The sequence below is a fragment of the Podarcis muralis genome, chromosome 4 (genome assembly GCF_964188315.1).
Source record: "Podarcis muralis chromosome 4, rPodMur119.hap1.1, whole genome shotgun sequence".
NCBI classification, from domain to species: Eukaryota; Metazoa; Chordata; class Lepidosauria; order Squamata; family Lacertidae; genus Podarcis; species Podarcis muralis.
In genome coordinates this window covers 78,972,247-78,999,119 of record NC_135658.1, presented here as the reverse complement: position 1 = coordinate 78,999,119, position 26,873 = coordinate 78,972,247, and the positions used below count along the sequence as shown (strand labels likewise).

At 43.5% G+C, this 26,873-nt stretch overlaps 2 protein-coding genes across 4 annotated transcripts in view; one reads left to right on the top strand and one right to left on the bottom strand.

The window, feature by feature from the left end:
- Positions 1 to 26,741, bottom strand: part of RASA3 (RAS p21 protein activator 3) — a 153,531-nt gene extending 126,790 nt beyond the window's left edge. The window contains exon 1 of the mRNA XM_028728031.2: positions 26,723 to 26,741. The gene's annotated coding sequence lies outside the window, so the exon portion shown is untranslated. The remainder of the gene's footprint in view (positions 1 to 26,722) is intronic.
- On the top strand, positions 258 to 26,384 carry CFAP97D2 (CFAP97 domain containing 2). 3 transcript variants are annotated; one of them, XM_077927648.1, is made up of 6 exons: positions 1,705 to 1,896; positions 17,281 to 17,373; positions 19,024 to 19,104; positions 20,071 to 20,189; positions 22,143 to 22,335; positions 24,126 to 26,384. In XM_077927648.1, exons 2-6 carry the CDS (start codon positions 17,281 to 17,283, stop codon positions 24,291 to 24,293), a joined length of 654 nt encoding a protein of 217 aa, XP_077783774.1. In that variant the 5' UTR covers positions 1,705 to 1,896; the 3' UTR covers positions 24,294 to 26,384. The 3 variants fall into 3 exon arrangements, with proteins under 3 accessions (XP_077783775.1, XP_077783774.1, XP_028583878.2); XM_077927649.1 differs by lacking the exons at positions 1,705 to 1,896; positions 17,281 to 17,373 and adding an exon at positions 258 to 479; XM_028728045.2 differs by lacking the exon at positions 1,705 to 1,896 and having other exon boundaries at positions 17,036 to 17,373.
- Positions 26,742 to 26,873: the final 132 nt, after the last annotated feature.

The following is a 26,873-nucleotide window of genomic DNA, read 5'->3' as shown; positions in this document are numbered from 1 at the left end:
ACGGCCGCCCTCCCATTGGCTGAGCGGGGGTAAGGCTGTGCGGCGCCCTCCATTGGCCCAGCCCGGGCGGGCCGCTCCCTATTGGGCGAAAAGAAGGAGAAACGCGGGGAGAGATTTGTAAGCGCAAAACCAAACAGCTGGAGGGAGAGAGAGAGAGGAGAGCTTGGTGGGTGGAGGGAGGGGGTCGCTGGGGTGGAGTTGCGGGGGGGGGGGGCGTCCTGAAGCTTTAACTTCTGTAGCGCCTCTTCTTCAGCGCACCCGCCCAAATCGGGAGCTGAAGGAGGAAGGCGGAGAGGGGGGAGAGAGGGGAAAGTAGCCAAATAAATGGCCCGCAGCCAGATATTTTTGCTTTATCGCCTCCCGCTTATGAAACCTGAGCGGCGTGCCTCTCGCGAGTAAAAGGCTACCCAAGGAGGATTGGGGTCGTCTGTGTTTCCTTGAAAAAAAAACCTTGAAAGCGGGAGTGCACCGTTTGAATGGCAATGCTCATCAACTTTGGGGGGGGGGTCCGTCCCAGCCCCCTAAAATATTGTATGGGAGGCGAAGGGACCTCGGCTTCTGTTCTTGGAAGGCTCTTTCCCCCTACCACTACCCCGCACTTCCACAGGACGGTTCGCGGGCTGTGAGTCAGTAGGACGTGGAAAAAGGAGCCTGTCCTCTTCCCACCCACCCCCCACTCCACTCTGCAATATATATAGAGAGAGATTGCATTGCAGGGGTTTGAACGAGATGCCCTTCCAACTCTGCGATTCTAGAATTCTGTGCATGGGATGGGCCCAGTGATTCGATTTTGCCACTGAGCTCCGGTCATCCTGAGTCGCCTGATGCCAGAATATCCTAGCAACAGTGTGCAAAAGCAGTAGAATGCTGTGGGCGGCGGCAGTGGCGGGGAGGGGGAAAGGAACAGCACACTCCATCGAGTGGTGGAAGCGGGAAGTGCAGGGGAAACGTAGTGTCGGAACCCACCCAGGCAGAGAGTCATAGAATTGTGGAGGGTCATCTAATGTAACCCCCTGCAATGCAGGAATCTTTCTCCCAGCGTGGGGTTCGAACCCTCGACCCTGAGATTAAGAGGGTTATGCTCTGCTGATTGAGCATGTAAGGTGGAGTCGCACCCTGTGCTTTCATGTAAACGGTTGGAATAAGTTTAACAAACAGAAAGGTGACACTTGTATTCCCGGTGTCAGTCAGTATGAGTGCTGAGGCTGGCTCAAGCTGCCTCCACAAAGCAGGCTTCACATATCTGCTCCAGGAGAGCAGGGCGTTTTCTGCTTGTGAATGAAAGATTGAAGGGCTGAACTGGTCTGTAGAAAGGCTTCACTCAAGGGATTGCTAAGCTTCACCGGCTGAACCAGTACAGTACAGTGGTACCTCTGGTTAAGAACGTAATTCATTCCAGAGGTCCGTGCTTAACCTGAAACTGTTCTTAACCTGAGGTACCACTTTAGCTAATGGGGCCTCCCGCTGCCACTGCGCCACCGCCACACGATGTCTGTTCCCATCCTGAAGCAAAGTTCTTAACCCAAGGTACTATTTCTGGGTTAATGGAGTCTGTAACCTGAAGTGTATGTAACCTGAAGCATATGTAACCCGAGGTATCACTGTACTGGCTAAAATTACTATTGTGGAAATGCACCTAGGAGGAAAAACTTAGAACTATCTTAAACCTGGCTTGGCAATTCCTATTGGCTTGTAGCTGCAGAGCCACAGAAACCATTCTCTGCTGCCACCTGTTGGGGTTCCCTCTTTTAATGCACCCCATTTGCTACTGCAGCCTCCCTGCTACCACCGGCTGGTTGGAGTTCCTTACTTTGCCACTGGCAAATTCTACAGCTAGAAGATCTCCAGAAGAGGCACAAAAAAGGCAGAGGAGAAGTTACTGGTAGCTTCCCACAGGTGCAGTATCTGATTGCTTAAGGGGGGGGGAACCCTGGAGAGGAGGGTACTTTGAGAGCTGTGGGAAGGCAGGGACTTTCAGCCACTGCAACTGATCCATGGGCAAGACCTACTGGGGATGAGCTGCAGTATTCATTTGGGCTGACAGTGTGCCAAGTCTGGGCAGATCGGGTTCTTGCTAACAGTTCACTCCAACTTGCACAGTGTGATTTACTACTGACTTATTCCTGACAGAGGATTGCTGTTAAGTTTATGGATATTGATACCAGCAAAGCAATATTGGTCACCCAAATAGCACAGTACTGTAATGATGGTACTGATAGGGAAAAGCAGCGTGCTGTTGATGCTTTGTCAGTGCCAAGTGCACGAGAAAACAAAATTCGTATTGGTATGTTCAGCTAGGATTAGCTGTGGCTCTCTGTTGGGTGTGCACCCAGTGGTAAACATAGGCTTGTGTGGCTGTGTAATATGCAAGTTTCCCTTTCCAACCAAAGTACCAAACAATCCAAACTACCCAGGGGAAGATAAAAAATCATGGGAAAGTTAGCTGTGAAAAATTCACAGAGGAACTAGGGGGTTATAATTATTCAGGAAAAAAAGAGTGTTGTTAAGATTTGCAGAAGGACGTCAACATTAGAAATAAAAACGTATCCTTTGCTTGCCCCAAAAGGAGCTTAGTATTAAAGCAAGCAGGAAGTGCCTAGGAACAAAGTGTACTGGAACTATAAGAAGCAACCTCTTAGGTACTACAACAAGGAACACTAATGCAGGCATACCTTTAATTTATTTATTTTTAACTAGCAAAAAGAAATTCAGCCAGGGAGCATAGTGAGAATGAATTATATGCCATGGTGCAAGATTCAAGATTTATCAGTTGAGGGAGGTACAGGCTCAGAGATTATATCTGAAAATGTACTGGAGTTGTTCATCCGGCATTGAAAGAACTCCCCAATTCTCCCTTGTGCCCCTTAGTGCTTGCAACACACAGTCCCAATCAGCTGAGCACATCAGTGCCTTATCAAAAAGTTCATTTAAAAACCAGGTCCAAGGTAGTATGTGGTGCTTGCATCACAGGGGACCTGTGATGTTGGCTGTGAAGCACCCAATATCCTCATCCTAAGGTAAAGGGACCCCTGACCATTAGGTCCAGTCGTGACCGACTCTGGGATTGCGGCGTTCATCTCTCCTTATTGGCCAAGGGAGCCAGCGTACAGCTTCCAGGTCATGTGGCCAGCATGACTAAGCCGCTTCTGGCGAACCAGAGCAGTACATGGAAACGCCGTTTACCTTCCCACCGGTGCGGTACCTGTTTATCTACTTGCACTTTGACGTGATTTTGAACTGTTAGGTTGGCAGGAGCAGGGACCGAGCAACGGGAGCTCACCCCGTCGCGGGGATTCGAACCGCCAACCTTCTGATCGGCAAGTCCTAGGCTCTGTGATTTAACTCACAGCGCCACCTGCGTCCCTAGTCACTCATAAAAGGTCAAGAACAACACAAGAGGTGAGAGGGACATATATTGCACAAGTTACCCTAAGAGAATGCATATTATCCTTTTTTAAACAGAGGTTGGATAGCCAACTGCCTTGTATGATCTAGCTGAGATTCCTCCTAGGATTCTATGACATTCTGATCATTCATATTCTTTTTCTCTATGTCAGTAGAGGTGATTTGGTTGCTGTGGAATGTTTGCATCCCTTAGACTGTGTTTGCTGTAGCTTTTTGATTCTCAGAGTAGCGCCAAGAAATTAGATTCAAGGTCTGGATTCCTTAAGTACACTTAAGAGAACGCAAATTCCTAAGCCAGTGTTTTGTTAAGGGGGCAGAGGGGAGGCATTCTAGGGGGTGCATGAGAATTTGTTATATAGACTGTAACAACTGGGATGGAGTGCAAAACATTTTTGCATATGCGGTATTGGTAAATAGGCCACTGTTGGAGTTTACAGATTTTGTGAATGGTTTTATTAATTGAAAAGTTCAGGTTATCTGACTATTATAAGTTTACTGAAGAAGGTGGGGAGAGAGAGTGAGGTGGCAGAGAGAAGCAATAGAAAGAGAGAGAGAGAGAAAAGGTGGTGCAGAGACAGGTAGGGTTGTCCTCAGAATTCCTGTGCACATCCAAACATAATAAAATCTGCAGCTAAAAGTGAGGTGGCAGATGGGTAACCCCACCAACCTCTGGGGGGGATGAAGAAAGATGCGAGTACAAAAGAGGCAGAATAACAGGAGGAGATGGTGGCTTTGCAACTGGGCAGATGGTGAAAAGGTGCGTAGTAGTTGCTACATCTGGGAGGAGGAAGATACAGGACTAATGGGGTGGTCTGAGTGTAAGGGGGGTTGCACAAAAGCCGTGGCGTAGCGTGGGGGGTGCAGGGGGGGCCGGCCACACCGGGCACAACATCTGGGGGGGGCGTGCTCGCACTCACAGCTCTCTGCCCCTGCTAAAATCCACGGGTTAGGGGGCGCAAATTACTTGCCTTGCCCCGGGTGCTGACAACCCACGCTACGCCACTGCACAAAAGGAAGGGAGGCAAGGACATGGGGGTGAAGATGGAGACAGGTTCAAAGCAGGGCTGCAGCACAGACGAGAGAAGTGGCTTCAGAAATAGGGTTTGGAAGGTGAAAAGGGGGTGTAGTAGTTGCCTGGGGTGGGAAGGGAAGCTCTAGGGAGTTAATGGAGGGGGGAATGGCAGGGGGGTTGGCATGTGCAGTGAGCAGGGGGCAGAGGCCCCTTGTCCATTCATATCTTTAGATGCCCAAGCATCCTCCCTGGCACACCTTTCGCCAGCAGGGGCTGGCATGCAAACTGAGGCCTCTTTAGGACAGAGATCACTTAAACACAATTATTCACGTGCTGGTAATACTCAGGGTTTTGTTTTTTTCTGCGGCTGCCTCTGAAGACAGTTTGGAATATTCAAAATGCAATGGCTAAAGTGAGCAAAAGAAACTTTTCTCATCAACCTTAGTACAACTGTACTGATTCCTGTCCATTTCTGAAATGAACACAAGTCTCTGGATTTTACCTTTTAACACTCTTAAGATTTATAGTGTCTGAGGGGCTCGCTACTTTTCCCTGCCCAGTTACTTAGATCTTCCTTCTTCAACCCCTCGCTTACTTTCAGAGGCAAGATGCTGGTGACTAAAGATAGGGTCTTCACAGTTGTGGTATCCTGACTATAGAATGGTTCCTCCAAGGAGACTCACCTAAGTGCTGAGCCTATTTGGGTGTTGTTGTTGTTTTAATTGCCTTTTTAATTCACCTTTTATTTCACTAAGCTTTTATTTGATTTTTAGTCTATCTTGTTCCATTTTGACTTCCTGCTGCTTTTAAGTTGCTCTGGGAGACCTCTATCTGGAGAGATATAAATATCATAAATAAATATGGCAGAACGACCCAGTGCTTTCAAGAGTCCGTGCTATGCATAGTGCAGTTCTGTTTGACAGCAAATCCTGCTGTCCACTGAGTTCCAATGCAATTCCAAAGATTTGTTATTGAAAATGGTTCCTAGTTTTGAAGCAGGAATATACATGTATAATCAGTGGTGGGACTTAATTAAGGGACGCGGGTGGCGCTGTGGGTAAAAGCCTCAGCACCTAGGGCTTGCCGATTGAAAGGTCGGCGGTTCGAATCCCTGCGGCAGGGTGCGCTCCCGTTGCTCGGTCCCAGCCCCTGCCAACCTAGCAGTTCGAAAGCACCCTCGGGTGCAAGTAGATAAATAGGGACTGCTTACTGGTGGGAAGGTAAACGGCATTTCCGTGTGCTGCGCTGGCTCGCCAGATGCAGCTTTGTCACGCTGGCCACGTGACCCGGAAGTGTCTCCGGACAGCGCTGGCCCCCGGCCTCTTGAGTGAGATGGGCGCACAACCCTAGAGTCTGTCAAGACTGGCCCGTACGGGCAGGGGTACCTTTACCTTTTACCTCCCCATATAATTCTGCTGTGTAGCTCTCTCAAACAAGAACCTATAAAGAATACCTCCTTTCCTGACTTCAGTATCCTATAAACAATTCTGTTCTTAATTCTGCTGAATTTATACAGTTTCAGGATCAAGGCCAACTTTCACGGCGGCTCTGCATTCAAAACTACATGTGTCCATATTATAACACTGCAGAGGGTTCTGAAATCTAAATTAAGCCACAATTAGACTTACACAGAAGGTCGTTTTCTGTGACTCATTCCTGCCAGGCAAGGAAATCACTTCCTTTCAGTGATCTAGATGAGAGGTTTCCCTTGAGAGGAAGTAGAGTTAGGAGATTTTCTAATTACCTAACTTTAACATAATGGAAACAGCTAACGAGAACACAGCACATAACACTCTGTACATAACTGAACATATCAACATTTCTTAGATATAACATTTTCAATGTAGTTGCCAGAAAGAGATTCTCCAAACATATTCTTCAAGAACATGGAGCAACAGTATAATTAATCTATTTTTTAAGTATTCCTATGCTGAAAGGAAACACGGATACTGTTTCCTGCCTCAGAAAGGATTCATACCTCTATCCAGGAGGCAGTGTTTCTACGCCCTCTTCTGGTTAGATGTAAATCTGTTTTGAATGTCAAATCTGGAAGTATAGCAGAAGTAGAGTTTCTGGTTTCTCCAATCTTTTGTCGGCGTTTCCACATGAGTTTGCATTTTTTTAAAAATAAGGTCCCCATTAAAATTTGTCAATATTTTAGTGTAGTTTTCTCCATATATATTGCTGCTGTTGTTAGCATCCATCTGTCTTGAGAGAAACTGGAGTGCGCTTCCAGGAGTGAAGTCAAACGGCTGTGTTAGTAGCACCCAAGTGACTTCCCCAATATGGAGGTCCTGGGCTGCCCAGTCGACAAGACCCCCCTCTGATGTGGTCCAAAGCAATATATTTGGCACCAGTTTGGTTGCAGTTTCTTGGAGTAAAAGGCACCATCCAACTGTCTTAGGGACTCCACTCTGGATTTGTGTAGGGTTTACTCCTTAGCCTTTTCTTCTCCTGAAGATATCCTGCAAGGTAGTGGAGGTTTAGGATCAGAGTTTTCCTTCACCTAGACGGGCTACCTTTCCAGCTTGACAAGCCCCATCTGCCCCTCACTTCCCTCTACAGCCCGTGCAGAAACCGCTTCTTGACCATTTGATCCACTATTGGTTTCATCTGCTCAATCTGCCAGAGGCAGTCTTTGAATGCAGAGGAAGTCCCTAACTCACTGAGGGTTTGAGATCCACAGGCTACCCTCACCTGGTTTAGCTGGCCAGTCAAGGTATACAGTGGTACCTCGGGTTACAAACGCTTCAGGTTACATACGCTTCAGGTTACAGACTCCACTAACCCAGAAATAGTACCTCAGGTTAAGAACTTTACTTCAGAATGGGAACAGAAATCGCGTGGCGGTGGCCAGTGGCGTAGCGTGGGTTGTCAGCACCCAGGGCAAGGCAAGTAATTTGCGCCCCCTAACCCGTGGATTTGCGCCCCCTAACCTGTGGATTTGCCCTAACCCCAGATGTTGCGCCCGGTGCGGCCGGGCTCCCCCTGCACCCCCCACGCTACGCCACTGGCGGTGGCACAGCGGCAGCGGGAGGTCCCATTAGCTAAAGTGGTACCTCAGGTTAAGAACAGTTTCAGGTTAAGAACGGACCTCTAGAACGAATTAAGTTCTTAACCCGAGGTACCACTGTATATTGTTAAATGCAATTTTGCCTAATATACATGTTTTTGCAACAAAAACAATGCATTTCTGTTTGTTGTTTTCAGTAATACACTATAAGTACTTAACTCGAGGTACCACAGTAGTATTATTATTATTATTATTATTATTATTATTATTACAGTCGTACCTTGGTTTACAAACAGCTTAGTTCTCAAACATTTTGGCTTCCAAACGCCGCAAACCCGGAAGTGACTGTTTTGGTTTGCAAACTATTTTTGGAAGCTGAACGTGCGACAGGCATTTTGCAGCTTTCAATTGGCTTTACCCCTGTGCATACATTTTTGTACACATTAATTGGGTGGAGAAGTGCACCTCAAAATTCAGAGAAGTTTGGATTACTAAGGATATGTTGTGTTTCAGTTCGCACATCATTTCAAGGAGTGTGAATTAGGGAGGTATGCAAACTGAGCCATATTTCTCCCTGTCCCTTTCTATGAAGCAGTTTATATGCTTTGTAGGAACAGTGACTGGAAAAAGTACTAGCTTCGGTGTGGAATGAAGGGAGGAGGGAAGTGGCTTTGGCTAGGTAAAAAGGGAGGGGTGGGTGGTTTTGAGAGGGCGGTTGGCAGGGGTAGGTGGAGTTGGCAAGCAAAGCCAAGCAGGGGCACAGCCCCTGATATAATATATTTGTTTTCTTTAGGGTGGTTCTTTAATTCCATGCTTTCTCTGATTCCTAGGACGATAATTGCATGTTACACAGATAAATTACAGCTGTTGCCAATCTGTGTCAATTATGCAGTCTAATCGCTGTGGCTAAAACAAGTCACAGTGCACAATATTGCTATATAAATAGATAAGCAAGCCATTTTTACCTAGATTTCTACCACCTGCTGGAAATGGTGAAACCTCAAATAAGTTTCAGGCCAAAAGATAGCAGTTAGCCTCCTATGAATGAAACACAAACGTAGGAGCAAACACACAGATAAGCACAACTGTATCATTTGGCATGCAGCGCAAACAAAGTAATACTCATCTGCTGATGCAGGAATAGTTTTCTCATTATCAAAAAACAAGGATAAGTGGTATAAACACAGGCTGTGCAGAGAGTATCACAGCACTGACTGTACTTCCACATCCAGCACTGAAAAGCCAGCACACTGAAGATTTGGGTTATTCACCACTTGAATAAATGTAATATGAAGTGATGCCTTGCTTCTGTCAAAGACCCATCACCAAAGCCAACCAATCACATCCCTGACGAAGCTATCATGTCACCTAATACAGCTTCATCACCTAATATTTTAATGATTTAACACATTCTATTCATTAACACAGTCTATTCATTCACAAGATGAGACAGAATGAAACCCATGGCATTTGCGACTCTGCTGTACACTACATCTGTATTTCTTTTAGCAGAATGGGCAGAAGATAGGTATGCAACAACAATGTGCTGTTACGGTACAGATAGCTAATGGTATTTTTCGGTTATATAGGCAGGAACATTGTTCCTGTGACTCAGTAAGCAATAGTAGTACCTTGGGACAGGCATGGTCTCATTTGGAATGCTGTGAACAATTCTGGGAGCTTACCAGAATCTTGCAGATGAAGTCTGTCAACATACTGCTTGGATAAGGAGGTCTGCTTTGGATTAATTCTGTGTCTGTATTTGCTGCAGCTTCTGCTGAAGCTTAAACCAGTTAAGAGATAATCACTTCTAATATTCCTGTTTATCATCAGGAGTCAAATCAGGAATAGCCAATTTCTGTATTGACTTGGGCTACTCTGTTTTGTGGAACGAAACCATATTTTGCTGCACAAGCTGAACCACTTGTGGATAGTCACATTGCACAGTGAAGATGCCACCCTCTAGCAGGAATGGGTTTCTAACTGTGGGACACTTGCACTCAGGTATAGGATGACATACAAATGTCTACATTTACATATTGCATGTAAAATAAAAAAGAGGTGTAACATCAATTGTCACTATCAATTGTATTTCTGTACTCCCACAGAAGTCACAACACTCCAAAATACAACCGTCACAAAACTATTAAAACTTCTAAAATACATATTTAGAAAATGAAGAATCTAGTTCAGCAGACAGTGATGCTAAAATTGTTAATTCCATTTATGTCCCAATAGTTCAAACAAACACATGGATCTTCAGTTGACACCAAAAAGTTTTTAACATGGAGGAAAGCACACCTCCCCAGGAGGAACTGGGGCACCACCACCAAGAAGGCCCTCCCTTGCATAACAAAAACCGTCCCCCTACTCCTGTAGACTCAGTCACAGCCAACCCTAATCTCACCTGGGAGTGATTTGTCTATGACAGTGGGGTGACACTGACCTTATCGCCACTGGATCACTCCCAATCTGCTCTGTACTGAAGACCAATTGAGAGTATGACCTGCAATATGTGTTGGACCCGTGATGCATTGAGGCAGATCCACAGTTGTCTTGATGACCATGAAGTCCAGAGCCAGACCAGATAAGGTGGACTCCGCTTCTACATTTAAGACTCCCGGGATTATTGTTCAAGGGTTCTCCAAAATCACAGGTTTGACAGTACACCAATAAAATGTCCTTCTGGCACAACAGCAAGTGGAGATTCACATCTTGTTCCCAGACAGGTTGGTTTCCTAGTGAGGAATGTGGAATTTCTATGGATGACTACAAACTGCACACACACCCTTCCAACCTATGTGCTTACCCAAGAACCCAAGCAGGCAAAGTTGAATCAAATCAGATCCACTCGGGTGTCAGTAATGTCTACTAGAAACAGCACCAGGTGGGAGAGCAGATATACATGCAAGAAATGCGATATATACAAAGCAACCAGCAACCAGCAAGTACACACAAGGATCAGCAGCGGAAAATCATTTACACCAAGGAAAGGACATAGGGTTGTATGTATCTGTCCCTAAAACTGAATTTCCTATCGAAGTAAATCAAAAGAAGCGAGGCATCAGTAAGAGATCCCATAAGAAGAAAGCTGAAACTAAAAAGAAAAGTAAGAACATAAAAACTGCAAGGAAATCTGTTATAAACCGACGTGCATGTAAAGTATGCTGGAAAAGACTATATAAGCTGATCCCAACAAAATCAAAAACAAACTCTAACCTGCTATACATGGCAGCAGAGAGAACAACAGTGTGGATCCAGGAAAAAAGATCCAGCTGAAGTCTTTGAAAGAAACATCATTGCTGCCTAATAAAACAAGTGAGGAAACGGAATCACTACCCGGGTGCTCTATGCTGAAACCCCAAGGATCCATAAATATTAAAGAAGACTCACCCCATACCATTGATTATGGCAGATCTCAAGATGAGCCAGTAGCAGGGCATGACTTGCCCCAGGATAAAGGATGGAAACTGATGTTGGCAGATAGGAAGTTAGCTTTTCTTAACTACCCGAAGCCAAAGGGCTTCCTTACACAGGAAGAACGCTCGGTGCATTTTGTGAATACTTTAGATGATATGCTGCCAGGGAAAATAAAATTAAATGACATTACCTCAGTAGATTTCATATTCTACAATGGATACTCTCTGCGAGTGATTGCCTCCTTCAAAGATCAAAACTTGGCTAAATATATATATAGATCAAGACATTTGCTGTTAAAGAAAAGGATAACGGTAACAAGATTTTTTGAAAACAGCACATGTTGGAAATTGTTTCCTGATGAGTTTACGACAGCTGAGATAAGATTTACTTGTAAACCAAAGGAGGAGAGAGGACACTCAAAAGACAAACTGGAACATACTGAGCAAGGGTCCTTGAAACTAAGACAGGAGATGAGACTGCCTAATGAGGGGACGGATAACTTCTATCCAGAAGAAAAGGCATTAATAAATCAGTTTGGATTGTTGCCTTTCCTTGCCCAAACTGAGATCTTGAGAAGATTGGAGACCCTTAGAAATAAGTTAACAGAGATGAATGCTCAGGAAAAAGTAAGAGAGAAAGAACCGGCAACGGACCAATTAAAGAAAGAGAACCTCTCTGAAAAAGCCAAGACAGACCCCATGAAAGATTACTCTTATAATACCTCTGCAATTGCAGAGATAAACCTGTTAACAACAGATCTAACACAGTGCGCAAGGGATAAACTACCATCTAAGAAGGAAACCATCCTTATGGCAACCATGAAAGACTACCCTTATAATACCTCTGCAGCTGCAGAGATAAACCTGACAGCAACAGATCTAACACAGTGCGTAAGGGACAGCAACAATCTACCATCTAAGAAGGAAACCATCCCTATGACAACCACAACGCGCTCTTGGACCAGCATGAGATACCTGGATGAGGATGAACTTGGTATCAGTCAAATAGAACACCGCAAGGTAGATTCGCCAAAAAAAGGAGTACTGATCACTAATGTTAGCACGCTGCACCCTTCAACTGATTCCATTGAGTACCTGGGCGATAATATATCTATGGACATTGCCAAAATGAATGAAATCCAACCAACAGATAAAAAGATAGGCCCAAAAAATCCTTCAAAGGCAAATTGACTAAGATCAATTTTTGGCAAGACACGTGCAACCTTGCCTTGCTAACTTGGAATATTGCAGGTTGGCAAAAGAGGGTTTCTGACCAATCCTTTGCTAAATATATCCAGAGACATGACATTGTGTTTCTCCAGGAGACCTGGAGCACAAGTGAAGTGGAGTTAAATGGTTTTTCTGCGTTCTCCCTCCCAGGTCTTTTAAGTACTAGAGGGGGGCGAGTTAAAGGTGGGTTAGTTACTTTAATCTCAACAAGGCTAAGGGCCGTATTTAAAAAACTAGACCCACTAGACCATCTGGCCACAGCTGTGCAAGTACAGTGGAGAACCCACAGCTTGCTGCTGATTAACGTATACCTACCCCCACAAAGAGAGAAAAGATTGATAAGAAATACTTGGGCTCAGTTAGAACAGTATCTTGACAAACTATCAAATCAATTTCCTGATGCCTCTGTAGTGGTGGCAGGCGACCTAAATGCCAGAACTGGACAATCTGATGAGGCTTTGTATGCCCATTTCCACGAAACAGTCCCCATTATAGAGGAAACCCACCCAATACCAGCTAGAATCTCAAAGGATAAAGGCTGCAATTATGCCGGCTTATGCCTATTACACTTGGTCAACAAGTTGGACTTGGTTATACTAAATGGCCGTACAGAGGGGGAGAAGGTCGGAGAATTCACATTTATATCTAACAATGGCGCCTCCACAATTGACTATATAATCGTGTCGTATGATCTTCAAAACAAAGTTTTGGAATGCAAAGTGGAGGAGCGCTTAGACAGTGACCATCTGCCATTAAGTGCACTCGTAGCTGCGGGAAAGGATTTATCCTGCGCTGAGAAAATCGAGCATTCGAGCCCTACAGCTTTGGAGCTCAGATATTCGCGTATCAGATGGACAGATGAACTGCATAAGGAAATTTCAAGTAGGCTATGCTCAAAGGAATTCCTCACTAAGAGAGAAAACCTTATAACTTCCTCAAGCCATGAATTAAAGATAAATTTATTTCAGGAGTTAATTTCACTACTTCAAGATTCCCTGAAGGAAAAAAGGAACAGGCCAAGTAGGCAATCCTCAGTATATAAAAACTCCAAACCCTGGTTTGATCAAGAATGTCAGGACATGAAGCTAAACTTACTGAAAAAATACAAGAATTATAGATCTGCTAATTTACCCCAACTCCCCACGGGTTGGTTTGAAGATAAACGAAATTATAAAATTTTGATCAAAAACAAAAAACTCCTGGCACAGAAAAGAGAATGGAAATGCCTAATAGATGCATCCAGAGAGAGAGATTCGGCCACCTTCTGGAGACTGGTAGCAAATGGAGTGCGATCTACTTCCTCAGAAGTGGAGTATACTATACCTGCAGGGACTTGGGAGGCATTTTTCCAATCTTCATATTCAGCTCTGCCTTTGACACAGCCACTAATACAGTGTGCGGCAGGTGATGAGTGGCCTCCGGTGTCGGTTGCGGAGATTAGGAGGCTTATTCAGGCACTCAAACACAGAAAAGCCCCGGGAGCAGATAATATCTCTCCTGAGCTTCTCAAAGCCAATATTGACTGGTGGGCCCCAGTCCTTGCCACCCTTTTCACCAGCATAGATCAAACAGCAATAATACCAGAGGACTGGGGATTGGCAATCATCGTTCCCATATTCAAGAAAGGCTGTAAACTTGATCCAGCCAATTACAGACCAATCAGTCTCTTAAGCATCATTAGCAAACTTTATGCAACTCACTTACGTGAAAAGTTTGCGGACTGGCTGGAACAGGAGCACATCCTAAAGGAAGCCCAGGCTGGTTTCAGGGCACATAGATCAACTCTAGACCAAGGACTGGTATTGCAACATTTAGTGGAGAAATACACCTCAAAGAAAGGAGGCTCTCTCTATGTAGCCTTTATAGATTTCAAATCAGCTTTCGATTTGATACCCCGGCACAGACTTTGGGAAAAATTAAATGCCACAAACATCGATAGACGTCTTTTGCTTCTTATCCGTAGACTACATGAAAATACTCGGATCCGTGTTAGATGCGACCGTTATGGGAACCTATCAAAGGAAATCCAAAGTTTCCATGGTGTCAAGCAAGGCTGTGTTCTTGCCCCTATTCTATTTAACTTCTATATAAACTCCTTAGTCGGAAAGATGGAGGAAGCAAGTACTCATTCCCCAAACCTAAATAATATACCAATCCCAGTCCTTTTGTACGCAGATGATGCGGCACTTATTTCCTTCTCTTGTGTGGGTCTAAGAAAACTTTTACGAGCTCTTACAGAGTATTGCGAAGCTGAACACCTAATAATAAATTACACTAAATCAAAAATTATGGTGTTCTCCAAGAGAAAACTCCGACATAAATGGAAAATTAATAACCAACCTATTGAGCAAGTAACATCTTTTAGATATCTTGGAATAAGATATATTTTACACCTCAAACTTGAAAACAGCTTTGTTTTCCTTATAAATAAAACCTTGGATTAAACCTTTTATCACATCTTATTTAAAATTTGGTAGGGGCACCAACAGCCTCAATCAGAAGCCAGAGCTAACCCATTAACTTGTATGCTGCCTGCTCTTTAAATTATGCCATTTAATACAATGGCTCTGAGGTAAAGTTGGCATAAAGGTGGCTTGTGAATAATGCCTTTCCTTCTCTAACATCAGTTAGACTAGGAATATCACCCACAAATGTAGAGGACCTGTTATGTGTGTCTGCACAACATTTCTTTTTTGATGTGTGGGGCAGGAGCTGTTTTCCATACTCTTTCAGTGCCTCTAAGGAGGGTGGGAAGACACATTTAAACACGATTATGAGCACATGAATTTTGAATTCAGCCTTTCAGCTGTGGAATGCCATTAAATGCAATGGGAAAGCTCTGGTGTAAAGTTTGACTATAAATGCACTGCATTACCTGATGTTCAGCAGTTCTCCACATCAAACCACACAGCAATGTTCTGAGAATTTAAAGAAACGGAAAGAGCAAGAGAGAGAAAGCTCCTAGCTTAGTGTTCCTGACAGGCACTTAATCTCTTTCCCCTTTGTACAAAGTATTCCCATTCCAGCAGGGAAAGTCAAGAAATGAACAAAAGACACATGGCTGCGGATACCTCTGTGTGGGGCCAGAACTAAGGCAGGGTAGAAATTCAGTCCCGCGGTGTGGGGTGAAAGCTAGCGCAGAAAAGAATCTGGGAGATCGGGGATGGAGCCTGGAGGAATTGGGTGGGTTGAAGGCGGAGCCAAGGCTGGAATTTGATAGATCAGCATCAGTTCCAAAGTGAAACCTGGCACTATCTAACAAATTTTTGGCAGAATCTGGCAGAATCATGCAGGGTGAGTCCTATCATGAGTCATACTGAGCAATGCAGTACTGCTAGCAGATGGTGTGTTCTCCCTCTACTGCCTGCAGGGCCATCCTCCTATAATTCATGGGTGACATCTTACACTATTGCTACTGCCTCCTGCCTGCCCACTGCTGCTGCTACCAATTCTCTCTCCTCCTTTCTAGTTGTCTGGGCAGTCCCAGCATGAATCTGAGAAAGGGATAATTTGCAGTGCTTTGTTTCCAAATTCCTTTAAACTTTTAAAGTAGGTGCTCACTCACAGCACATCATTCTAAGGAAGGGATAAAACATGTAATAAGTAAATACTCCCTCTCCTTTTACTGGTTTTCTGCAAAACGTTTAACTTCTATAAAAGGTCGTTCATCCCTAGCTACCTAAAGTAAAGGTAAAGGGACCCCTGACCATTAGGTCCAGTTGTGTCCGACTCTGGGGTTGCGGCACTCATCTCACTTTATTGGCCGAGGGAGCCGGCATACAGCTTCCGGGCCATGTGGCCAGCATGACTAAGCCGCTTCTGGCGAACCAGAGCAGTGCACGGAAACGCCGTTTACTTTCCCGCCGGAGCGGTACCTATTTATCTACTTGCACTTTGACGTGCTTTTTCGGGTGGCGCTGTGGGTTAAACCACAGAGCCTAGGACTTGCCAATCAGAAGGTCGGCGGTTCGAATCCCCGTGACGTGGTGAGCTTCCGTTGCTTGGTCCCTGCTCCTGCCAACCTAGCTACCTAGGGACATCCTAAACTGCAACTCTGGTAGCAAACTGAAACACATGAGGCAGCTGTACCAAAACACAAGGGTTCCAGACTGGTCTTAGCCCTAGTAGTTTCTGATACTCTGGGACCATTAAAAAGTAATCACAATTCCTGGAAGTTAAGGCTACCAGTGGCTTACTAACCATGATGAATATGCTCTACCATTGGAGACAGCATGTTCCTGTATATCACTTGCTGGGAATCAGAACTGGGGAAGAGTTCCTTTGCACTCAGCTCCTGCTTGTAGACTTTTCATTGGCATCTGGTTGGCCAATGTGAGAACAGGATGCTGGACTTTTCTGATGTTATCCTTGTTGTTGTTGTTGTTGTTGTTTAGTCGTGTCCGACTCTTTGTGACCCCATGTGTCGTAGGAAGTGCATGCACACGTTGCAAGCTTTCTATATGCAATGCAGATGTGTGTGACAATTATGTGGGCTTCTCACTGTATGTGCATGTGCTAATCGGCGGTGGGAACAAAGACCCCATATATGTGGGATTGTCACACACAATGATCCTACAGGCTGCTTCTCATTATTTCCTACCTGGGAGTGTTTTCCACACAATAATGTGCAATATAGTCTTTAGCCGAGAACCATTTTTAACAAATGACAGAGGGCACATTTCATTATGTGTCTTGGACTTTGATATACTACTTTTGTGCAAATCTATGCTTGCCTGCAATGCTGTTAAAAAAAAGAAGAAGTGTAATTGTTCCAGAAATTAATGTGTTGAAAAGGATAGCCTTTGGAATCTTAGTTTTACAGTTCAGTCCTTTCCTGCTTGGCAGGGGGTTGGACTCGATGGCCCTTGTGGTCTATTCCAACTCTATGATTCTATGATTCTATGATATCTACACTCTCAGTAAGCAAGTCACATTGTTTTCAGTGGTGGGGCTTACTTCCTTAAAAGTGTGTACAGGATTGCAGTCTTAGATTCTTGGTTCTTGCTTTCTACTTCCCAAACATATTGTTTAAAATGCTATCACCAGCTATTCACTTTTTGCCTCAGCGATACCATAGCAACCACCACATGACCTGCTGCAAACACACCACAGTTGTTAGAGCTTCGCTCAAGAAGCTTCTGGCCAATGATGCACTCTCTTTGAAGTAGTCCAGATTTAGAGATATTTCATGTTGTTTTAAGATGCACCGATCCTACCAGCCAATTTTGCCGTGTGGCAATAAATACCTTCAGCAAAAGTGGGACAAAGCGACGTACGAAGAACACAAGAGAAAGGTAAGTGTGGCGGCGCTCTTATAACATCGCAAGCTGCTTCGTGCACAAAGCCAAACTTGTTGAGAGGAAATGCCTTTGCATTTCTGCCAAGGACATAGCAATTAGCCACCGCTCAGTTTGCTGTTTTAGTATGCACTGTACATTGCTCTCTCTTGACTCCCCTCCACACTTTAAACCAAAGAATTGCTACCATGCCAAGAATTTATTTACAAAGAAACGGTCCAATCTCAAAATCATTCCAAGAAAAATTAAGAAGCATTTCACGCGAATGCTGAAGGCTACTTTCTACATCCCTTTAATTTCCGTGATGAAAAGGCATTGCATTTATCAATGGTTTTTATCAATGGGTGTTCTTTTATTGCGCAGATATAGATCTGGGTGCTCCCCCAAGCTAGGAGTCCTCAGGGGAAAGTAAAACTCATACCACTATTCTTCTGTTACAAATTATACAGCCACACACTCACAAAGGTTAATTAGTGTCAGAAAACCTACATGAGAACTAACCATTGGAGATATGTTAGCTTTCTAGAGTTTATAGTTTTTGGGTGATAGCCAACATTTGTCATACTCAGAGCAGACCCACTGAAATCAATGAACTCCTTGGATATCACCCTTTGTAATATTTTTTTGCTGTAAACTGATATAAACAGAAGGAAATATGTCATTGAGTTTGGCACTCGAGGTGAAAATTAACCTTTTTTTATTTAGGGCTTTTCCTTTGCTCAATGTGGATGCAGTGGCGTAGCGTGGGGGGTGCAGGGGGGGCCGGCCGCACCGGGCGCAACATCTGGGGTTAGGGCAAATCCACAGGTTAGGGGGCGCAAATCCACGGGTTAGGGGGCGCAAATCCACGGGTTAGGGGGCGCAAATTACTTGCCTTGCCCTGGGTGCTGACAACCCACGCTACGCCACTGTGTGGATGCATTATAACATCTCCCTCTTTTTTTCAAAGTTCAGAGGTGGATGCTGGTCCCTGGGTAGTCAAATAAGTAGGTTGCTCTGACGCTATCATTTATTTGTGCTAATCTTTCTCTTTGTTTGTTTTTGGCATTGCGCCATCCTTTATAATTTCTACACATTTTCCCCCCACCTGCTGACTAGATGGTTAAGTAGGACTTTTCTTCTTCTACCCCTCTCATAACACTAGCAACTCATGGACAGTCAAAGAAGCTGAATGTTGTAAGATTCGGGATGGGTAAAAGAAAGAGCTAATTCACAGAGCACATAGTTAAATGATGGAAGTTGCTTCCACAGGACACAGTGATGGCCACCATTTGGATGGCTTTGAAAAAGGACTATCAATGGCCATGTCTGCTATGCTCCACCTCCACAGTTGGAGGCAGTAGTGCTCTTGTGCTCATGTTCTGCTTCTGGGTTTTTCTACAGACATCTGGTTGGCCACTGTGAAAACAGGATGCTAGACATGGGTCATTGGCTTGATTCAGCAAGCTGTTCTTATGTGGATCCGTCTTCATGTCTGATATTTGTACTTACTTATGGGGTCATTGTCATAATAGAATCTATCAGCAAAGATTAGGGAGAGGGCATAGTGTACAATGGCTTTGCCGCCTAAATCACGAAAGAAATTCCCTTCTCTTCTATAGGCACATTTAAAGACTAAAACCAGGAGTGTTTTGTTTTCCACTGCAGATTCAGACTACCAAACCTGTGGTGGACACCTCTACTCCTCGAACATATGGGCATCTTCATTTGAAGTTAAGAAAACTTAAGGTATGTTGCTGCTTTGATATTTTAATGAAGTATATTATTATTAGTTGTTGTTATTTTATACAAAAAAGGTCTCAAAGTGACATAAGATAAAATATGAACAGGTAAAATGAATTCAAAACCCAAATCTTTAAAAGAATGCACAATACAAAATTCCTACAACGCTCATAGGTAAAGGGACCCCTGACCATTAGGTCCAGTCGTGGCCGACTCTGGGGTTGCGGCGCTCATCTCGCTTTATGGACAGAGGGAGCAGGCGTACAGCTTCCGGGTCATGTGGCCAGCATGACTAAGCTGCTTCTGGCGAACCAGAGCAGCGCACGGAAATGCCGTTTACCTTCCTGCCAGAGCGGTACCTATTTATCTACTTGCACTTTGACATACTTTTGGACTGCTAGGTTGGCAGGAGCAGGGACCGAGCAACGGGAGCTCACCCTGTTGCGGGGATTCGAACCGCCGACCTTCTGATTGGCAAGTCCTAGGCTCTGTGGTTTAACCCACAGCGCCAGCCGCATCCCACAACGCTCATAGAACAACACAATAAGAAGCACACCCCACTAAAAGATGAGAAGCACACTATAGACTAACTTAACTACCAAAGGCCTGAGTAAAAAACAACCCGAGGGACTCTAGTTAACTGACTACTGTTGGAAGCAGGATCCTGAATGAGATGGGTCTTTGGTATGATTTTAGAACGCAGTTTTTATTTTCCCTCCCCCTTATTAACCCTGATAACTTTAATAGTTTTCTGCATTACTCAAAACTCCATTTCAGTAAGTTCTAAATGTGTACAGATCTCATCTACTTTTGAATTTCATCCTGAAATATAGCATTTCTACCCTCATATTCCACAGCATGCAAAATTACAAGCGTGAAGGGAGTGGGGGAATCAAATGCTGTAGCTGTCCTTGGTTAGAGAGGATGTATGGAACATAATTTGTTTCCCTAAGTATCCCCCTGTCTTTTCAGCTGGAGAAGGACCGCCTGTCAATCATCGAGAGGGAGAACCGTTTGCTGCTAGAGAAGATGTCTCGTATCATGAGGACCACAGGAAGAATTGATAACAAAAATGAGTATGAGGCCAAAAGGTACGGCTTGTAATCAAACTGGTATAAGGCTATCCAGTTACATTAACAGCATTGACCATGGCACTTAATAACTTACCCTTGAATGACAAGAAGCTCTGGGGCTGTTTTACAGGCATGCCTTCTTTCAAATGTTTGTGTAAAGGCCACTTCAGCTGCCATTCCTGTGGAGAGGGGAGTTTTGACAATTTACCGTATTTTTCGCCCTATAGGGCGCACCGGCCCATAGGACGCACTTCGTTTTTTGGGGGGGAAATGAATTAAAAAAATTATTTCCCGACCCCAGCCCCCAGAACAGGCTGCTATCCGCAAGCCTTGCGCGCCCGGCGGGACCTCCCGCTGGGCGCACAAGGCTTGCGGACACCTGCGCGAAGCACGGGGCGTCCTCCGGAGGGCGCCCCGTGCTTCGGGCTTCAGGCTGCTGCCCGCAAGCCTTGCGAGCCCGCGGGAACTCCTGCTGGGCTTGCAAGGCTTGCGGATAGCTTCCTGAAGCCTGGAGAGCGAGAGGGGTCGGTGAGCACCGATGCCTCTCACTCTCCAGGCTTCAGCGAAAGCCTGCATTTGCCCCATAGGACGCACACACATTTCCCCTTCATTTTTGGAGAGGAAAAAGTGTGTCCTATGGGGCAAAAAATACGGTAATCATCTAATGGAAGGGGTCTTCAAACAAAGAAAATGTTAGAAAGTGACAGTAAGCATTTTACTAAGCTTTTTTCCTTTTTTAAAAAAAACTTTTAAAACCAAAGGTGTTTTCTTTTAATGTGCATAGTCCAAAAACAAAGCAGGATGGTAAAAGTTTTGGTAGAGAAGGGGAACCAACGAAAGGGTGCAGTTAGATTCAGTACTAACTTGGGACTAATATAGGAGTTGTTCTAGCCCAATATTATCCATAGGGTCTCCTACCTGTGCACAAAATTTTATAAACAGTTAAAAAATAAAAATAAACTGAGATTTTGGATTGTTCCCTGTTGAGACCTCCAATAGTACAAAAGTGTATTAACCAATAACATATTCCAAGTGATGATTGGGATATGTCACAATATCTATATGATATCCAACTGTGGATAGGCACACAGAGGCTGGTTGCTGGCTGTCCAGAGATTTCCCTACGGCAAGGAACAAGCTCATATCAAACTTCTGGGACACAAGCAGCAGAACTCAGAGTGAACCACATCAATTTGACAACTGGAGTGAGATAGGGGAGCCATGATATAATTTTCCCTTAAGGAGAATGCTAGGCAGAATTTTTGAATCCACTGTCTGAGGTGGGTGGGATTTTTCTTAGTGGAAGAAATTGTACTATATATAATGCTATCTTTCTTATAAAACATATACTCAATTACTTATTATAAATTGGTTTGGTAAGGCAAACCATGATATGCTGCTCATAATATATTAAGGACCCCTGACCATTAGGTCCAGTCGTGGCCGACTCTGGGGTTGCAGCGCTCATCTCGCTTTATTGGCCGAGGGAGCCGGCGTACAGCTTCCGGGTCATGTGGCCAGCATGACTAAGCTGCTTCTGGCGAACCAGAGCAGCGCACGGAAACGCTGTTTACCTTCCCACCGGAGCGGTACCTATTTATCTACTTGCACTTTGATGTGCTTTCGAACTGCTAGGTTGGCAGGAGCAGGGACTGAGCAACGGGAGCTCACCCCATTGTGGGGATTCGAACTGCCAACCTTCTGATCGGCAAGTCCTAGGCTCTGTGGTTTAACCCACAGCGCCACCCATTTCCCCATAATATATTAGTACTGTATTTATACATGTATGTATGTATGTATGTATGTATATGGTATTTATGACTGTGTATTTTCGATTGTACTAATTTTCGTTTTCTTCTGCTCATGAAGCATTGTAGCTGCCAAGAATATCTATAGGTGTATTTCCCCTCCATGCTGTGGATAGAGTCTTTATTTCAACAGTATATAATACCCTCCCCCACCCCCCTTTAGCTTAAATAGAGAAAGACGAGAACGAGAATTTCGAAAAGTAAGCCAGGAGAATAATGTCATCCTGGAAAGAATTATGAACTGCAAACCTCAGTATACGGTCCAAAAGTGGAATGAAGAGTGGCAAAAGGCTGAAAACTACATGAACAGTATTGCAAGATATCCTCGTGGGTTGTGCAAGTTGCAGGATCAAAAGGTAAGTCCAGTTTTAAAATATGTACACATTTCTTCAGTTTGGTGGGTCCATATCTCCTGGTCTTCTGTTTCCAGATTAAACATATAATCAATTGATTAAACATTACAGAATCATACCACAGGTCAAATTTCTGCGCCAATTTAATTGAGCTAGAAAGGATGCATCATAGGTAGGAAAAATGCACATGGATCCAAATCTGTTTCCAAGAATATTGTCTACATAATTTCATAGACACAGCTCCAATTAACAGTTGGTTCAGTATTATGAACTAAGTTTTGCATGTGCATGGAAACAGCTTTTGCTTCAAGTATCATTTTTTCCTTAGCCTTGTTATTATTTCCACTGTTGGGCCAATTAATATGGCAGTTTACAGAAGCTAACTGATAGGCACTGTTGAGATTTTAAATGATGCAAGATGAAGCTCACACTGTATACGAGAGAAAATAGGACACAGAAATATATTATGCTCAAAACTCCATGCATATGTACCAGAGCATCAGAAAACTATTTTTCTGAACAAAATGAGTACATACGTGGATTAAAAATCTGCACACCCTACCTACACCAGTGGTTCTCAAAGGTTGTTTCAATGTTCTTAGGTAGCTGCATTGTTTTAAACTTTCTGGATGTCCAATGATCACATTCTAAAGTAGTTGTGTTCTGTGTTATGAATCAAACACTGCTAGGAATTGTTTATTTTTGTTTTCCAATGTATTTCTTATCAACAAATACAGTGGTACCTCAGGTTAAGTACTTTATTCGTTCCGGAGGTCCGTTCTTAACCTGAAACTGTTCTTAACCTGAAGGACCACTTTAGCTAATGGGGTCTCCTGCTACTGCTGCGCTGCCGCTGCATGATTTCTGTTCTCATCCTGAAGCAAAGTTCTTAACCTGAAGCACTATTTCTGGGTTAGCGGAGTCTGTAACCTGAAGCGTATGTAACCCGAGGTACCACTGTATTTGGCGTGGCGCAAGCAAATTTTTATTCTGAAAATGAAAGTTTGAGAACCAATGCCCTACATCTTAGAGTTTGCACATACACTTATCTCCTTAGTCAGAGGAAGAACGTTTATCTTTCTAATTCCTGATTTTTTTCTTTCTGCTGAAGTATACCATTAGCACCAAAATGAGAGAGTCCATTTGCCTTCCCCATCCCTCTAAGGTCAGCTTTTATGTTCTCGAGTAATGCTTTCAGGTCTGGCTTCAAAGATCAGCAGAAGCAATTTTTTAGACGTTGGAGAAAAGGAAAGGCACCTTCCCCTAAGAAGGATTTAAGCCTGTTATCTTCATGCAACAAATGGAGATTTAAATGCAACACATAAGAAACGAATTTCAAGTTGCAAAGCTGCCATCTATCTTACATTTATCACAAATTGCAAAACGTTCTTGAAACTCAAATTCTTCAGCCCATGAATCACTGCTTTTACAAGAAAACTAAACTAGTAATCCCCACACCTCAGGTGTAAATACCATATATTTCAATTCAGATTGCAATGGCATGTGCTTTGAGAAAACAGGCCTGAGCAACAAAAATGATAAAGAAAAGCTCAGTGCAAGATATAGCCTAATGTGACGTCTAAAGGGCAAATAAAGAGAACAATTTATTGATTTAAATTCCTTGGTGTTTAATACATTGGTGTTTTGTTTTGTTTTGATTAATAATATTTTGTTCTTAGAGTTTAAAGGGTCTAGTAGTTTAGCATTTTTTGCAGCAGTTGTACAAAAATCTACCTAAAAATATTCATCTATTTACTAGAACATAAATTTATCATTTATATTTCCCTCCATAGGAACTAAAATTAAAGAAAACATCAGAAAGAGACAGAAAGAAAAAAAGAGATCTGAAAGATAGGTGTGTGACAAACAAAGCAGAGGAACCAGAGGAAGAAGAACTGATTCATCAAATAAAAAAACCATGTAATGATCACCAAAGAGAAAATCCAGTAGATAAAGTGTGATTCCATGCGTTAAGATGACACTCCAGATAATGGATATTGCTAAACGGAAGACCTGATATAAGGGAATGCATAATTAAGAACTGATCTTGGTTATACTAAGGGTAGATATTAGAATCTTTATTTGTAATAAGTTCTAGACATTCTTCTTAGATATAGCATATAAGCAAGCTGGCCAGAGCAGCAATCCTACACATACTTGGAAAGTATATCCAATTGAAATCAGTGGGAATTACTTCCAAGAAAGCATGGTTGGGTGAATTATATAGAATCACAGAATTGTAGAGTTGTAAGAGACCACAACGATCATCTCGTCCAACCCCCTGCAATGCAGGGATCTGGGTTGTGACTACAGCCAAAGATGAAGAATTTCCACCAAAACAAAACTTACAATAATAATAATAAAATTACCAGGGGGAAAATGTTTTCCCAAATAGTTATAAACAGGGTTTTATTCGCGCTTAAGGGAGATTCTCCATTCATGAGCCAACTTCATTCAATTATCACTGAAACATCTTGCTTCCATCCGTTATGATTTATACACCTCAGATATAATTAACTATTCTGAGTGCCTGGTTTGGGGGCCCCTGAGTTAGTCTACATCATGGATGGTTATCCTTTCTCAGCCTGAGGGTGACATTCCTATCTGCACAACCTTCAGTGGCAGGGGCACATGCCTGTGGTTCTTAGGGTTGGGGGTTAGTTGAGCAGGAAATTAGTTAGTGCTCTTCAACCAGTCTCAACCTACGATCCACCTCAATCAGCATCATAGGACTCCCTGTGTCAAGCTATGTAGAGAGAAATTAAGCAACTAAAGAAGATATTCAGCCAAGAAATAAAATAATGTTGACATTCCCACATACTACATGTTTTGTGGTGCCAAATGAAGACCTGACTCTTAAGACAACTTTGGGAAAAGATGAACTGATGATCTGTTCAGTTCATTTGTAGTATTATTGGTATTACTATTATTAGTATAGTATGCTTCTTTATATTGTCTTGATTATTTGTATCTAATGTTAGCTGCTTTGAGTTCCCTTAGTGGAAGTAAAGTGGCATTGGATAAAAACGAAAGTTGAAACATACTACTTGAAAGTAAGTGCTATTGAAATAAAGGCCAGTTGTCTTCATAAAATGTTTAAAGTGTTCCTCCAGTGACAGTAAAGATGAAGTGTTCTCTTTGGAATCTGCTACAAAAACTTAGGTGGTAATGTAATGGCCCAAACCTGTCCAGCTTCTGAGACCCCATCTTGATTAATCAAGTTAAATGCAGAGGAAGGGCTGCTACCAAAACAAATGTAGAAAATGGGTGCACAAAGGATGGGGCATTGGTGGCTCTCTAAATGTTTTTGGACTCCAGCTTCCATCAGCCTTAGCTAGCCAGTAGTCAGGGATGATAGGAGTTAGAATCTTATCACCAACTGGATGCATCACATCCTTCTGGGACTGCTGCTATTAAGCCACGACTTGCTTCATTCTTTCATCCTGTCCTGACAGTAGTCTTTTATCTGTGTGCCACCTTTCCATAGTTAAAACCTCACTCATGGTGGTTTACAACACAAAAAGATTCACGTAGTCACAAGCAGGACAAAAGTAGTCATAAACCATAAATAAAACACATCAAAAGTACACAACCGAATCGAGCTCAGGACTGCAATACCCTGAGGACCTCCTCTCCCCATATAAACCGTCCAGAGGGTGGCAACATGAGAACAGAGCCTTTTCTGCATTGGCTCCCCATTTGTGGGATGCTCTCCCCAGGGAGGCTCACCTGATGTCTTCATTATATATCTTTAGGCACCAGGCAAAAAAATGTTCCTCTTTAACTAGGCCTTTTGCTAATTGATATCCTCATAGCTTTTTTTTAAATATGTGTCTGTGGGAATAGGGGTGGTGTTATCATTTTGCTGTTTTGTTTTACTTCATGTTTTTTATCCTGTATCTGTGAACAGTGCCGGATTTATGTATAAGCTAAACAATCTATAGCTTAGGGCCCCACTCTCTTGGGGCCCCCCAAAAAATTTGAAGGAAAAAAACCACTGGATGTACATTTCCAAAATATAAGATAAAAAAATAAAAAAATAAAAACTACAATATTTTGTTATGTGCAAATGGCTTTAGATACCTGTAAGGTCCATAAATTACCATATAGCATCTATTCAACACAAAAAAACTGCGACAATTTGTTGTTGACAAAGGACAGCTGGACATATAAAGGGCCGCATTACGTTCAATAGCTTAGAGCCTCATCAAACCTAAATACGGCCCTGTCTGTGAACCACCCTGATGAAGGGCGGTATATAAATCAATCCATCAAATAAATATAAACAAACCAATATTTCATAAGATCTGGGGGGGGGGGGGGGAGAGATACGGAAAAACCAATATCAACAGCAGCGATAACCCCGTCGCCCGCCTAAACAATACTTTACCCCGCCCACGTAGCTCGCTCTGTGCAAATTTAAAAACGCCGGCGGTTTGTTTGTACAGTATTTTACACGCCTCGAGGAACTGCCGGAACGTCGCGCGCAGGGCCGGCGTTTCCGAGGGTGCAATTATGACTGTTGCACCGAGGCGATGTCG